At 39.7% G+C, this 16508-nt stretch overlaps 2 protein-coding genes across 2 annotated transcripts; one reads left to right on the forward strand and one right to left on the reverse strand.

Moving 5' to 3' along the window:
- Positions 1-5054: 5054 nt before the first annotated feature.
- Positions 5055-5810, reverse strand: LOC108048463. The gene has a single exon (XM_017129136.1). It carries the CDS (start codon positions 5808-5810, stop codon positions 5055-5057), a length of 756 nt encoding a protein of 251 aa, XP_016984625.1.
- Positions 5811-6339: 529 nt separating this feature from the next.
- On the forward strand, positions 6340-7086 carry LOC108048464. Its single transcript, XM_017129138.1, has one exon. The coding sequence runs from the start codon at positions 6340-6342 to the stop codon at positions 7084-7086; it is 747 nt and encodes a 248-aa protein (XP_016984627.1).
- Positions 7087-16508: the final 9422 nt, after the last annotated feature.

Below are 16508 nucleotides of genomic sequence, written 5' to 3' on the forward strand. Positions count from 1 at the left end.
AAATAAAAACAATTCACAAGTTTATTAAAATAAAATTTCCACTTAGTTCACCCAAAAGTTTACCAACTATTTTCATAATTTTGCATTTATTTTGCGTGAACTTCTGTTCGGTTAAATTTCTCCCTATTTTAAGCTTCTCACCTTTTGGCCAACAAAAATAAACAATAAAGTAAAAAATATTTCGTGGCTTAGCGCCCTCCATTTCACATAATTTCTTTTTATTTCCACCTTTCCATTCTTTTTGTTGTTGTTGGTTTTTTTTGGGGATTTTCTTCCATTTTTGTTGTTGTTGCTGTTGCTGTTTCTCGGTTGTTCCAACTTTCGGCGATGGCCACAAAAAATAATGTAAAAAGTTTAATATGCATAAAGTTTCATTGGGTTTTTGCCGGCCATCGCTGGGGAGCCAGGACCAGAAAAAGTTGTTTTCGGATTGGGGGCCGAAAAATGGGCTGGGCATTGTGGAAGGTGTTGCAGGCACATAAATGTGGCCAAGACTTATGTTTTCTGGTTTTGTCTGCTTGTTAGCCTAAAAGTTAACGTCCGTTAGGTGTTCGCAAAACGTAAACCGAACGAAAAGAAACTAAAACCGTATGTAAATAACTGAAATATTTTGTCAAATACATATCCTGCACAGCTCTTGTCTGTCAATGCTGTGCATTTTTTGAGTCCTTTGGGTGAATTTCATGTCCGCGACGAGGATAATTTACTTTGCCCAGAAAAAAGGGAAATAAAATAATAAAGAATTATGCACGTATTAACGCCAATCCTTAGCGAGATAAATTAATAATTTAAAAAAGGTTAGAATACATTAAATACTACTTAATTTTGTTAACCTTATTATTTTAGCTGTCAAGTTATTCGTTAATATATTTGTGTATTTAGATGTGCCTTAAACTTTATCTAAAATTCATCTAAATTCAAAGTTTTGGGATCTCTTTGCTTTGATCAAGGGACAAAACACACTAGAGGGTATTTTAAAGTTCCATCGGTAATATAAAACCATCTCTTTCTGTTGTTTCATAAATTTCGGTTGTGCAAATAAAATGCAAATCCTTGCAGACTTGACAACGTTCTCGGAGTATCGTGGAATATGGGGATTTACCCCCTCAAGAACACAAAAAATTGGGCTTTACTATCACAAAACCTTAAACCAAAAAGGAAAAGGAAAAGGCGGAAAAGTAAACGAGTAAGGGATCCAACCACAAAAAACCAAAAAAATAGACAAGCAAACTATGGAATGGCAATCACAAAGGCGGTGGTTCAAAAAGTTTAAGACGTAAAGAAATATCTACATATTATTATTCCAAATTCAGCTTAATTTATTTCCTCTTACTTTTTTATACATTTTTTTTTAAATTTTTATCAATATATAGTATAAAAGGAATTTTAGTATAATATACTTGAAAGGTAGGAAAACCTGCGACTCCATACGAATATATGGGTTTTTTCTGCTATGGACTAGATTTATTTGATCTGATTTCATTTTTGGGAACTTCTTGAACCACTCCTGTTCATGATATAGAAAATCGCCGGACGTTATCTGCGCTTATCCCTGCGCCCTTCCCTTTCCCCCCGATTTTGGGGCTTGGTCCCTACTTTTCTCTTTGCCAAACAGGCGGCAACAAGAAAAATGCTGGAAATTTATGCTCTGCACTGACACAAAAAATAAGGAGAAAGGTGGATAGAGGAAAGTGGTGGGCAATGGGGGAAAGTGGGGGACAGGGTGGCGGAGAAAAATGCTGAAAGTGGATACATTTATAGAGCGAAAGACAGAGAGAGCCTAAAGTTTTGGCTTGCAGTGGGAAATTGAAGTTGGAAGCTGCACCGAAAACATTATTATTGCACGTGTATGAACTAAGAATGTATATTTTTTTTATTAAATATTGTGTTGTAACTATAATTTTTACTTAATGATCATTGGTGCTATTAAATGCTGCCAAATAATATACTAATATAAAAAGATCGTCGATTGGAAAAAAAATTTGAGAGTGAATAAATATATATATATATATGATATATTCAAAAGGTTAAAGGTTGATCGAATAAAATCAAACTATATAAAAACATTAAACATTATGCAGAAACTGTTTAAAAATGGTTTTTAAATTGCATTTAACTTTTGTTTAAATTAGTAACTGTTGAAAATTCTTCTTGTATAAAGTTCTTAAATATTTTCTTGCAGTGCAAAATCGTAGTGTACGTGGGAATTATTGTGGCAGGCGGAATGCTCGAAATGGATGAACGCAGAAGGATAACACACGTACCACAGGGACAGTCGACGGAGGGGATTCCCAGGCGGTGGGCAGGGGCGTGGCAGGGGGGTGGGGGGGACTAAGGGGACTTAAGGGGCCCAACAACAGCGACAGAGAGTAGCTGCATTCCATAAATAAAAACGGCAAAATGGCGCACAAAATGCCACAGAAAAAGGGGGAAACTTGAATGAATGGGCAGGCGGTAGTCGAAAGGCGGCCAAGGGGATTTCGGGGGGGCAGAGAAACCCACACAGAGGGAGAAGGATACCAACAAAACGAGAACGAGAACGAGAACGAAATCATCATGAATGGCGAACGTGACACAAATGACAAAATATCAAGCAGACCAAAGGCAATGGCAACTGTCGTCTGTTGCACAGAGACCCCCAAAACCCCGCCCCTAACAAAGGCCGGACCACACCCCCCCACCACCCCACCCCTTGACCATTCAGACCCCCACCCTTCAGCACCCCCTTGAAAACCCCTTCGCAGCTTCATTCATTTCTGAGGGCACTTGGGGATTTGTGCGATTCACAGACACAGACGAAGGCCGGTGGACAAGCGGCCAGAAAAAAGGGGTGGTGCACTGAGAAAAACACGTTTATACACCTCAAAATTACTATAGTCATTAAAACAATAAATTTGAACTGACAAGTCAAAATGTATTACGAAGACACCAAGCATAGAATAAATTTAAAGTGAATTTTAAGTCGTATAAATAAAACAATTTTCAAATATATAAGTCAAATTAATGTTAATAAGTCCATAAGACATTACTTTTTTCATGCAATAAAGATTTGATTTTTATGTAAGCCAGATTGTTTAATTTTTAAAATTCTAGGGCTTTTCGAAGCTTTTTGTTCCTGTGTCCTAAAAAGAGGCGTGGGAACGGGGGTCTGAAACCAGGCGGATCATGGGGGTCAGTAAGGTGGTTTTTCCTGTGAGGAAAGCGGGGGTGGTGGGTGTTGTGGATGTCGGACAGTGCGGATTGTCTGTCAGCTTTTGTCCCCTTCATCCTCGTCACTGTCGCTCTTCTTCTCCTTCGACGAACAGCAACCACCACCCACCTCCCACCGCCCCCTTCTGATGCCACGCCTCCCGGGTGTGTCGGTTTCGGTTTTAAGTGGCAACTGTGTGCAGTGTCAGCATTGTGGCCCCCAACTTTTTACCACCCACCGTCCATGGCCATATCCATGTCCTTGCCATGGCAAAGATAATATTCCCGATTTACAAGCAGTCGAAATCAAAAAATCAACTTTGGATATGGTAAATTTTGCAAGCGTGAAATGTCCGTTTCAAAAGGAAGTCAACTTATACAGAAATATACTATATAATATATTTCCAAAATATTAATTTTACTTTTTTCGTGTTTGCATTATACTCACTCATTATTATTTCCAAAATCTCAGTAACCGAAGATCCACAATTCAAAAATGGGATATAGACGAAAACAGATAGGTTTTACCGAATAAAATAAATTTTATCATTAAAAATACATATTGTAGGATTTTCAGTTCTTTTCAAAACCTTTATTTTTGGTTTAAACGTTTAAGACATTCAATTATTTTTAGTAAAAATTTATATGTGTGAGTTTTTCCCTAAAATACAAATCTTAAGAATCTTATTTGAAATTCGTTCTTGAAAATAAAATTGTTCTATTTATGTTGAAACTTTGCTTACAAATTTAAATTTAGAAATGACTAGCTTATTTTGTTTCAATAAAACGAATTTACCGATACCAGGAGTTCTTACTGATAATTTAGTGAAAGGTCATGTTCTGACAAAAATTTACTCTTATGATCCAAAGAGCGTACTTTATCTTGTAGTTATGCCTGGCGATATACCCCACGCTTTTGGCATCAATACAGAGGACGGGTTTTGCGTTTATGCCATAATTGAAAACGCATTCTTCCGAGTCCCGGTCCAGGTCCAGATGTCTTTCGCTTATGATGATCCATTTCTGGGTGTCCAGTCCTGGATTTTGCTTCTCCATCAGTTTGAATATGGAGAACCAGTCCTTGAATTTGGGAATTACGAAAGAGCATATGTATTTTTTCGAGAAGTCGTGGTGAACACGACGGCGAACTGGATGGGATACCCCGACAGGCTTGGATTGGCTGATCGGTTTCTTGTTTTGAAAGCCGCGACAGAGCTGGTTGATCACTTCTATGTTCACATCCGTGTCACTATCGCCGGAAGCTCCTTTCAAATCAGCCTCTGCATCTCCAAGGAAACGTAAGCCGCACACCAAAGTGTTGTCAGCAAATGCCAAGATGTCTGCATATCGGTCCTTGGGATTGACTGCTGGTCTCTGCGTCCTTGGCATAGAGGACAGCAGCTCGTCGTCATGAGGCTCCTCGTTGCAGACCAGGATCCTTAGGTCTTGGACTGGAATTTTGAGGCGAAACATCAGTTCGTCTTTTATGTCCCGAATACTGGCAGTGTCGTCTACATGTATTCTGCCGGCTATGCCCCCCCTCCGAGTTGTCCCGAAAAAGAATTCCAATTTCATGGTTGTGATATAAAATTAGAAAATAGTTTTGAAAATTCGGTCTAGTCAGAAGTGTTTACTGGTCGAGAACTACCCGTATACTGAACCTAAAGCCTTACGGGCTAACGTACGAACGCTTGACGTTAGTAGTTTGCCTACTGCGTTCAGAATAATGTTCTTTAAATCAAAAACAAATTTAGGAACTTAAAAATAATAAGAAATTGTAATAACTACATATATTTCTGGACTTTAAGATTAACTAAACTTTATTAAACCGTCATTTTGAAATACACATGCTTGGGCAGAAGTCCTCAGATGTGCTCCCCCGGCACGGTCTCCACCACAATGGTCTTGGTCAGGACATCTTGGGCAGTGCGTTGGGTCTTAATGGCGAACATGAGGAACAAGGGAAGGAAGAGCATCGACAGGATGTTCTTGGCCAGGGAGCGACGAAAGGAGCTCATCAGCGAAGGCGGTTGAGCCTGGTGGATGACCACCTTCGGCGGATCCTGCAGATCCTGCAGACCCGGCAGTTGAATCGGAACTATGCTCGCCCCCTGCAGAACACAGATGCCCAACAGGGCCTTTCCCGGAGTGACCCCCGCGAAGGAATAGCACCACAGGGCCTCGAGACAGCTGCGGGGAATCTCGGACAGGAGGTTCAGCAGCACGAGGTCGTTGAACAGCCCCACATAGTTCACCGAGTGGAGGCCCAACAGGACCGAGGACAGCAGAAGTGTGAGGACCAGCTGCAGGACTCCTATGATCATCCTGTCGATGGCCTCCGCTGCAGTGCGTTTCCACAAGGGCGCCACCACGAACACATTGGCACTTGGTCCAGCTGGCAGCTCAACATCGGGAGTTGGTTGCTCCAGGGGCAGTGGAGCAGCAGGATGTGCTGGATGTGGAGCCTGGAATAGCTGCGGATAGTTCACCACCAGGTGGTGCATGAACATCAGGTTGGCTGTTCGGATCGCATGAACCTCCTTGACCCACTCCGCCAGCTTGGCAAAGTACTCATCCCGGGGGGACATTCCCTGCTGCTTCTCTTCATTTTTGTCATCCATTTTTAACTTGTATGTAATTATATTATTGTTTTTCGTCTCACTATTGTTTCAGTTGGCAACTAAAGTGAAGGTTAGTAGGTACTTGCAACTTAAAAAAAACAAATCAGTTATTTTACGGAACATATCAATAGTCATTTGGTCAATATTTAACGCAGTTTTCCAAATCGTACCGTTACTTCAAAAGTTATGGGACATATTAAGTGTTAATTATGACGTCACTGCATATTTATAACTGTAGTATATTAGAGAAAGCGAGAGAGAGTGAGACAACTGTTAGCGGGGGTGCCGTTCTATCTTAGCTTGTGGTGTTTGCACTGCAGTTCGGCAGATGGCGCTACCTAAAGTTGAATTATTTATTTTAAAATTGGTTAGCTGAGTAAAGGGTTTATCCTTATTTTAATTTGCAAAGAGCTGGCTTTTAAAAATATGTAGTGAGTGACTATACAAATTTTGATAACTATTAGCCTTCACTTTACTTGCAATAGTGAGACGGAAAATAACTATTAAACCCATTACATAAGAGATAAAAATGGATGACAAAAATGAAGAGAAGCAGCAGGGAATGTCCGCCAGGGATGAGTACTTTGCCAAGCTGGCGGAGTGGGTGAAGGAGGTCCATGCGATCCGAACAGCCAACCTGATGTTCATGCACCACCTGGTGGTGAACTATCCGCAGCTATTCCAGGCTCCACATCCTGCTCCTCCACTGCCCTTGGAGCAACCAACTCCCGAAGTTGAGCTGCCAGCTGGACCAAGTGCCAATGTGTTCGTGGTGGCGCCCTTGTGGAAACGCACTGCAGCGGAGGCCATCGACAGGATGATCATAGGAGTCCTGCAGCTGGTCCTCACACTTCTGCTGTCCTCGGTCCTGTTGGGCCTCCACTCGGTGAACTATGTGGGGCTGTTCAACGACCTCGTGCTGCTGAACCTCCTGTCCGAGATTCCCCGCAGCTGTCTCGAGGCCCTGTGGTGCTATTCCTTCGCGGGGGTCACTCCGGGAAAGGCCCTGTTGGGCATCTGTGTTCTGCAGGGGGCGAGCATAGTTCCGATTCAACTGCCGGGTCTGCAGGATCTGCAGGATCCGCCGAAGGTGGTCATCCACCAGGCTCAACCGCCTTCGCTGATGAGCTCCTTTCGTCGCTCCCTGGCCAAGAACATCCTGTCGATGCTCTTCCTTCCCTTGTTCCTCATGTTCGCCATTAAGACCCAACGCACTGCCCAAGATGTCCTGACCAAGACCATTGTGGTGGAGACCGTGCCGGGGGAGCACTTCTGAGGACTTCTGCCCAAGCATGTGTATTTCAAAATGACGGTTTAATAAAGTTTAGTTAATCTTAAAGTCCAGAAATATATGTAGTTATTACAATTTCTTATTATTTTTAAGTTCCTAAAGTTTTTTTTGATTTAAAGAACATTATTCTGAACGCAGTAGGCAAACTACTAACGTCAAGCGTTCGTACGTTAGCCCGTAAGGCTTTAGGTTCAGTATACGGGTAGTTCTCGACCAGTAAACACTTCTGACTAGACCGAATTTTCAAAACTATTTTTTAATTTTACATCACAACCATGAAATTGGAATTCTTTTTCGGGACAACTGGGAGGGCGGGCATAGCCGGCAGAATACATGTAGACGACACTGCCAGTATTCGGGACATAAAAGAACAACTGATGTTCCGCCTCAAAGTTCCAGTCGAAGACCTAAAGATCCTGATCTGCAACGAGGAGCTTCATGACGACAAGCTACTGTCCTCTGTGCCAAGGACGCAGAGTCCAGAAGTCAATCCCAAGGACCGACATGCAGACATCTTGGCATTTGCTGACAACACTTTGATTTGCGGCTTACGTTTCCTTGCAGATGCAGAGGCTGATTTGAGTGGAGCTTCCGGCGATAGCGACACGGATTGCAGTGTGAACATAGAAGTGATCAACCAGCTCTGTCGCGGCTTTCAAAACAAGAAACCGATCAGCCAATCCAAGCCTGTCGGGGTATCCCATCCAGTTCGCCGTCGTGTTCACCACGACTTCTCGGAGAAATACATATGCTCTTTCGTAATTCCCAAAATCAAGGACTGGTTCTCGATATTCAAACTGATGGAGAAGCAAAATCCAGGACTAGACACCCAGAAATGGATCATCATAAGCGAAAGACATCTGGACCTGGACCGGGACTCGGAAGAATGCGTTTTCAATCATGGCATAAACGCAAAACCCGTCCTCTGTATTGATGCCAAAAGCGTGGGGTATATCGTCCAGCATAACTACAAGATAAAGTACGCTCTTTGGACCATAAGAGTAAATTTATGTCAGAACATGACCTTTCACTAAATTATCAGTAAGAAGTCCTGGTATCAGTAAATTCGTTTTATTGAAGCAAAATAATCTAGTCATTTCTAAATTTAAATTTGTAAGCAATATTTCAACATAAATAGAGCAATTTTATTTTCAAGAACGAATTTTAAATAAGATTCTTAAGATTTGTATTTTAGGGAAAAACTCACCCATATAAATTTTTACTAAAAATAATTGAATGTCTTAAACGTTTAAACCAAAAATAAAGGTTTCGAAAAGAACTGAAAATCCTACAATTTGTATTTTTGTATTTTATTCGGTAAGTTTTCGTTTATGTCCCATTTTTGAATTGTGGATCTTCGGTTACTGAGATTTTGGAAATAATAATCCGTAATATCAAATTTTCTACAGAAAAATGATTAGGCATTCGACTAAGTAAAAGTAAGTATTGTATGCTTCTCAGATGTTTACCTTTCCCGAATTTAAATCTGATCCGTTGATAAGAAACCACCCAAAGGTTTTCTCTTCTCATCATCATCGTGCAATCGAAATTTTTGCTGCCATTTTTTCCCTTTCAGGTAAATGGCAAACAATGTTAAGCCAACCGCAAAGTCAGAGGAATATATTTATGTATATAAATTTATATCCTCTACACCGCCATACAGAGCCAAGTGAACCTGAACGTGTGTGTATGACAAAGCCACAGATAACCGGGCTGACTAACTATTTCTGTTTTCTGGTGGCCTGCGGCCCCAGCTTCCCAAATTGCGATCTAGTGCGAATTTGGAGCACTCGGAGTTCTCTGCACAGTGGAAGGTGTTCGGGAAAATCATGGCAACATTTCAGTTGGTCTTAGAGTTATTACTATTGCCAAAAAGGGGAGATATTACGTATACGTCTAGTCATGCAATGAAAATAAAAAGATTCAAAAAAACATTAACTAATAAAAAAGGAATTTCATAATTTCATAACTGATAAATAACTCAATTTAAAAAAAAAAAAAAAAAACAAATTTCATTGAACATATGTATATATAACAAGCAAAAAGGCTACTGAAAATTACTAAAGCTTGAGAGGAAACATAAAATACAAGAAAGGAAAGCTAACTTCGGGCGGAGCCGAAGTTGAAATACCCTTGCAGAATATTCTTCAAATTATATTCTCCAAAATTATTCATATGATGTATTCTTAATACTCATAAAAAATCCCAACTTCCCAACTTTAAAAACACCAAAGTTATGGCATTTCCAATCGTTCAGTTATGTATATGGCAGCTATAGAATATAGTCGGCCGATCCTTATGAAATTTGATATGTCGGATTGATTGGGCAAAAATAAAACCCATAGAAAATCCCAACTTCCTAACTTAACAAACACTAAGGTTATGGCATTTCCGATCAATCAGTTATATGGCAGCTATAAGATATAGTCGGCCGATCCCTATGAAATTTGGTAGGTCGGATTAATTGGCCAAATATAAAACCCATAGAAAATCCCAACTTCCTAACTTTACAAACACCAAAGTTATGGCATTTCCGATCAATCAGTTATATAGCAGCTATAGGATATAGTCGGCCGATCCCTATGAAATTTGGTACGTCGGATTGATTGGCCAAATATAATACCCATAGAGAGTCCCAACTTCCTAACTTAACAAACAGCAGAGTTATGGCATTTCCGATCAATCAGTTATATGGCAGCTATAGGATATAGTCGGCCGATCCCGGCCGTTCCGACTTATATACTGCGTGCAAAGGAAAGAAGGGTGTGTGCAAAGTTTCAATTCGATATCTTTAAAACTGAGAGACTAGTTCGCGTAGAAACAGACAGACGGACAGACAGACGGACAGACAGACGGACAGACGGACAGACGGACAGACGGACAGACGGACAGACGGACATGGCTATATCAACTCAGGAGGTGATCCTGATCAAGAATATATATACTTTATAGGGTCGGAGATGTCTCCTTCACTGCGTTGCACACTTTTGACCAAAATTATAATACCCTCTGCAAGGGTATAAAAAGTTTTTGGATGTAAACTAATACTAGACGGAATAAGACAAGTTAAGTATTTAAATTCTTATTAAAAGATAGACTTAATTAATTTTAAAATGTTAATTGTTTTTTTTTGGAATTCTGCAAAAAATAAAGAAAACAGAAGTATGCTGTGAATTAAATGTTGTTATAGAATTTGAGCTGGGTTTTTCTGTGCCCTTAAACGTTATCATCTAGTGCTCTGTGCCTTTCCTATACCAGCCCCCCCTCTCCCCTCCTGATTTTTCCGCAATACCCAATCCCCACTCGGTTTTCCAGCCCCATTTTCGCCACCCCCCTCCCCCTCCAACACTGCTTTTCCGGCGCCTCTTGCTCTGGTGGCTCAGTGTGGCTTTTATGGGATTTGATTTCTAATAAGCGGCAAGCGAGGCACGTACCACACACATACAGCCACACACAGAGGCGGTGAAAAAGGGGGGCGTGGCAGGGGAAGGACATGCAGTCCATTTCTAGTCAAAAGATTTCTCTCAGTTTTTGGGAGGCTCTTGTTTTCCTATTTTTTTTGTGTGTTCGCCCTCTATTTTTGCTCAGTTTTTTTTTTCTTATTTTGCGTTAGGGGCGGGTAAAAAAGGGGGGCGAAAACGTTGACAGGGGGGTCTCTATTGTTGTTGTTTTTCTGTGTGAGCGAGTGTGTGCTAGTGGATTTTTCTCGTTTGACATGAATAAAGTGGAGTGAGTGAGATGAAACGAATAAGAGCGAGATGGCTGCAAAGTAAAAAAAAAAAAGAATGGAATTCATTTTTTTGTTCGCCTGCATCTTCCACTTTTCTCCCCGATTTGTCCCTTTTCTTCTGCAGCCACTCTCTATTCTCTTTTTTTCTTATTTTTTCTGTGAAGGTTGCAAAAAGCTAAATTGAGTTTTTCCAACAACAACAACAAACGATCTTCCCATGTATTTTTTTTTTTTTATATATTCCTGTGTGTATGTGTGTGTGGAAAAGCTGAAACTGCGATGGCAACGCGTACGTGTTTATGGCCACGAAAAGTTGCCAAACAAACGGAGCCCAGCGAAAAACTACAGCACCGAAAAGTACGCAAAAATGGATAAGAAAAATCTGAGGAAATATTAAAACCAAAGAGGGGCAGAAACATGAAGGGAAAGGAAACCTTTAAAGGAAAACCTGTGCTCAATCAGATGCAACATTATCATCTATAATTCAACAAGAGAGCGGAAAAAAAACAAAGAAAAATATGACATTAATAAAAGATAATTACTTTAATAATTCAAAAAAATATAAAATTTTATTATTTGCAAAGACAGGACTGGAATTAAACATATAATTGATTATATCTTTATATTCAAAGAACAACAAAGGTTATTAAATATAGGTAAACAAGTTTACTTAAAAATCCAAATAAATTGATCAATTAACTTTCAATCCCATAAATCAAAAATGTTATTAGAATAATTTCCCAAAGTAATATAAACTAAGAAAAAATCTCTGTAAATCCATATACCCGTGCCAATGTGGGGTACTTAAATAACCAGGATGCAAGTGAGAGGGAGACACCAGAAAGTGTTTACTTTGTGCTTCGGGGCATGAAGTCGAATGCATGGATATATCTACTGGAACATATGGATATTGCTGGTCTTGCTCCCTCCCTCTCACTTCATTTATTTATTTACTTGTCTTGAACTTTAACAAGTTTTTATGGAAATTATTTATGAAAAAATGTGGCAGAGAGGAGGGGTGTAGCTACATCTGTATCTGCCGGATCTCCGTTTTTGGCCCTGTATTTGGCAATTTGTCTTTTGGCCATTATGGAACGTATTCTTGCGTAAGCGATTAGCAGTCAGAAATTTTGTGGCCGCCGGCAAATACACACACATGTTAATCATACGCCATGTTGTCCGCACGGATGTCACTAAGAGCGCAAAACTGTAAGTACTTTAGGCAGCTAAATATAATTAAATATTTAAGGCACAAACACACAGGCCGGCGTGGTGGCTCTTAATAATGTTTTAATGCGTTTGACAAAATTCGAGCTGCATACTTGCAGGCGCCAGCGGACAGCGTTCATTAAATGCAGCAAAATAAACAAGAAACAACCAACAGCCAACAACACGGAAGCGGGCTGAAGGGGGCTCAGCATTAAGGTCGAATTGTTAATACTCTGCGAAGACTCCAGAAAACTCGAAAAAAAACACAATCTAATGAAATCATTACCTCAGAGAGCTTAAAAAACTATTGTTTCTACTCCTACATTAAAAAATAATGGTACGATTTCCTAGTTTTCTGTAAACTGAAGTTATATTCAGAGAATTAAAGTTAACAATTATTTACTTAAAGAGTAAGCCTGCACAGGCTTTTTGTTTTGAGGAATATAAAAAATATAAAAAATAATTAATTATTTGAAACATTTTTTTCAGGATGTAACTCGTCTCTGTACTTTCACATTCATGAGAAATTATCTGCATGAATATGAAATTGAACAAACTTAAACAATGTGGCTTGATATCTTTACAGGCAGACGACGTTTTATGCCATGTTATACTAAGTCATTTTTAGAAAAAAGAGGCATGCTTAAAACAAAAACTGGAAAAATACAAAAAAAATATTTTTATTTTCTTAAATAATCAAAACTTCTGCATTCATAAAATAAAATAAATGGTTCTTCAAAACCATTCAATGGATTTAGTTGTTTTCTTTTTATAAGCGGTTAATTAATCATTTATTGTTATTTATTTTTGAACCAACTATTCGTATACTTGATCCAGCATTATCCTGGCCTTCAGTTAGAGTATTTTCGCAACAGCAACAAGGCGAGCTTTAAGTGGCCAAAAGTGCAATGTGATTGAAGTTGGCTAAGGCCAAAGGGGCGGCAGGATTGTCAGGAGTCAAAGGAAGCCTGTGTGTGTGTGTGTGAGTGGAAAGTCCAGTGGAACAATGCACACACATACACATGCAGCCGAAACATGACAGAAAATTACCTGGAGGAAATTTTATGAGTATCGTAGAACGCCACTTGAAAGTTAAACAGACGCTTCCACGGCCCAAAGGGATTTTCCCCTGTCAGAGTGTGTGTGTGTGTGTGTGTATCTGTGAGTGTGCTCCTGCATTGTCCGTGTGTGCGTGTGCTCCTCTGTATCCTTGTGCTAATTGTGTATGCAACTTGTTGCATTCAACCGCTCTCATCGCCAGCGATTCCCCCTCTTTCGTGTTTCAAGTTACATTGTAAATGTTAGTTTTGTAATTAGAAAATGTTGCTTACCACTGGAAACCCAGTCCGTGGAGAGCAGTGAGTGCAAGCGAGACGGCACATTGCTAAGGGGGAAAGAGACAGGGCATCCAGAGGAAGACTGCTGTGATAGCACAAGTTTATGTTGACATTTATTGGCTGCAACTTTTTCTATAAATCAACCGACTAACCAGTACGCACCGAAAATAAAGAGGGTTATTCTTGACGACATTAAAAGCTTTACGTGGTGCCATTAAAAAAGAATTAAGTCCATAAATCATTATAGATATTCCTGTCTATGGATATCAAAATACCCTATTGAATTGATAAAAAAAAAGGAAAATCCTATTAGGTTTTCGATAAGACTTGAATTAAATCCTAACGAATATTATATTTGGTTTAAAAATTAAAAGGTTAATTGATAACTGAATTACTTTATTGAGACATTAACAAAAGTTAAGCATAGATTACTTAAATAACAAACACACTTTTAAAAACTTAATTTAAATTAGCTTGAAAAGTTTTACCTTAAGTAAAAGTAGGTAGATTAAAGGTGTATGTCACATAATGTCATTCATATTCCTAAAATGTTTAACAAAACAAAAAAATAACAAAAACTAGACACTTTTTTTACTGATACAGTGTCAAAATTTCTTGTCTACTAATAAATAAAAAAATATAGATTAGTCGGAAAAATAATGATTTGAGCTGATTTTCCAGCGATTTTGTGATGAAGCCGCAACTTTGATACATCATATCCATCTTCATTTGCATTCACTTCTGCCTCGGCAGCCAAGAACCCCATGGAATCTATTTCTGCGGTAATTGCTTTTCCATTCACAGCTGCCTTTTCCTTTTCGCGATCCGAGAGCCCAGAAGAGATGCGAACTAAAGGGTATCGAAGGCAACTCCAATTCCATCTCCATCGGAGGCACAAAGGCCACAAAGGGACGGGCTCCATGGCCATAATTCATCAACGGGCCTGACGAGCAGAAGCTGCCTACGTGTGATTGACTGCCAGGTGAATCGGGTGGATGAGGATGGGGATTGGGGTGGGGATGTGGAGGAGGAGGAGGGTAAGGGGTGGGCAAAGGTTGAAGGTGCAACTCAACGCCATTGCCATTGCCACTGGCCGAGACCGAAACTGAAACCGAATACCGCAACCAGAACGGAAAAACCCAAAATCCAAGCCTTCAAACCAAGCTCAATGAATGTCTGGCTCTGTCTCTCCACTTTGAAGCTCTGCACTTAAAAAAAAAAAACAATAGTTATTCCACTAGGTTTTAATTATTAGGCGTTTGCACATTTATTTACTTTAAATTCATTTTTAATTTTTTGTTGGTTTTTGTTGTAATACAAATTTGTTTAACTATCAGTAAACGTTTGCTGGGCATATACATTTATTTTAGTGATAAATACTTTAATTATGAAGTACATAAATGATTTCTATAGAAAGGTCTTAAAAGGTCAACTTTCCCATAATAATATTTCTTAACTAATTTAATTTTAAAATTCAGAACCTATTTAAAAGATAAGACACTCATTTATAGCTGGTCATTTAAAGACTGGGTAAAAAAGCTTTTATATAAACTGCTGTGATTACACTACCCTTTTTCTCGCTGTGCAGCCTACACAGCTGTACAGCTGCTGCAATTTAACGGAAGTTGCAATTTGCATTTCAACTTGACCAAAAGCAGCGCCCCATACCGCCGGTCACGTGCGAATTGATGTGATGTGAAATGCGGCCCCTTTCCCTCCGTTTTTCCACGATTGTGCGATGCGCCCCCCCCTTGGCCACCGCCCCTGGCCACCGCCTGTGTTGCCCTCTCTTTCACCCCGACAGCTGCTGCTGTGTCGGACTGGCGCCATTTGTGATTTGATGCCGACGCGTCGTCGTGTCGGGGCAGCAATATCCAGAACAGCAGCAACATCACAAACAGCAGCAACAACAGCAACATCCGAAACGGCAGCAGCATTGGCAACAATATCACCGTGTCGTATGCGTAATAGGCGGACAGCAATCTGAACAGAAAACGTCAGTCAGCGCCCAACGTTTAATCATCTAGTAATGCGAGTCCAATTTTAGGGGAAGCTTAACTAAGATATTAGGCCGATCAAAAATTGCGATTCTGTGCCTGACGGCAAGAACGTCAAAAAACAAAAAACTTTTATGTTTTTAAGACCTTATTCTAGAAAAGTCATTATTTTGAATAGGTATTGTATTAATTTTTTTTGATGTTCAAAATTTTGGAAACCTCGCAAAATATTGATCAACTATTGGAGTGTCTTACCTCGTTGAATTAATTAAAAATTTTCAGTCAACTGGCATTCTTAGCTAAAAAATGTGATTTTTTGAAAAAAAAAATCATGAGGGTACCCCTTAGGAAAAATATTTTGGTCAAAACCTCGAAAAATCACCTACATTTTTCGGTTTTTTAATCAAAACTCAGGGAAATAGGGGTCAGATGTTTGAATGTCATACCTCGATGAATTCGTTATCAAGTGGCATTCACAGCTTACAAATTTAATTTTTTGAAAAAAATCCTTGGGGTACCCCTTAGAAAAATATTTTGGCCAAAATCCGTAAAAAATCACCCCGATTTTTCGGTAGTGGTCGAATGTTGTAATGTAATACCTCGTTGAATTCGATATAAAATTTCCAATCAAGAGGCATTAAGCTCTTGATTGGTTTTGGGGGCAATTATTCGATTTAAAAATAGCTGTTTATTTATGTTTATGTATATTTTTTAATATTTATATTATTAAGCGAACACAATATTTACAAAGTTAACTTTCACATAATTTAATACCTGACTTATATATGATCTAGTAAATCGCGTTGGACAGCAGCAACCGATAGTTGGACTACAAAGCATTTAGTGATAGAACTAGGGAACCGTAGATCGCCCGTGGGCTTTTCAATTTTTCGCTAATGTTCCGAGCTCACTTCCCCTTAGAGCCTTGCCCCCTTTGCCGCCCCATTGCCCCTTTTCCCCTTTCACTATGCGAAGGTTGACTGTGTAATATGAATTTTGGTTCTGCTCCTGTCGCATCGGCGGCAACGTTTTGCGTAATGCGCTCGACTGGCTACCGCTTTTATGGGCCATTTCGGAGCGTTTTGGCCATTTGTGATTTGTAATTAGAGTTTGGCCAGCAGTCAGTCAGTTAGC

The sequence above is a fragment of the Drosophila rhopaloa genome, unplaced genomic scaffold (assembly GCF_018152115.1).
Source record: "Drosophila rhopaloa isolate 14029-0021.01 unplaced genomic scaffold, ASM1815211v1 contig_3, whole genome shotgun sequence".
NCBI lineage: Eukaryota > Metazoa > Arthropoda > Insecta > Diptera > Drosophilidae > Drosophila > Drosophila rhopaloa.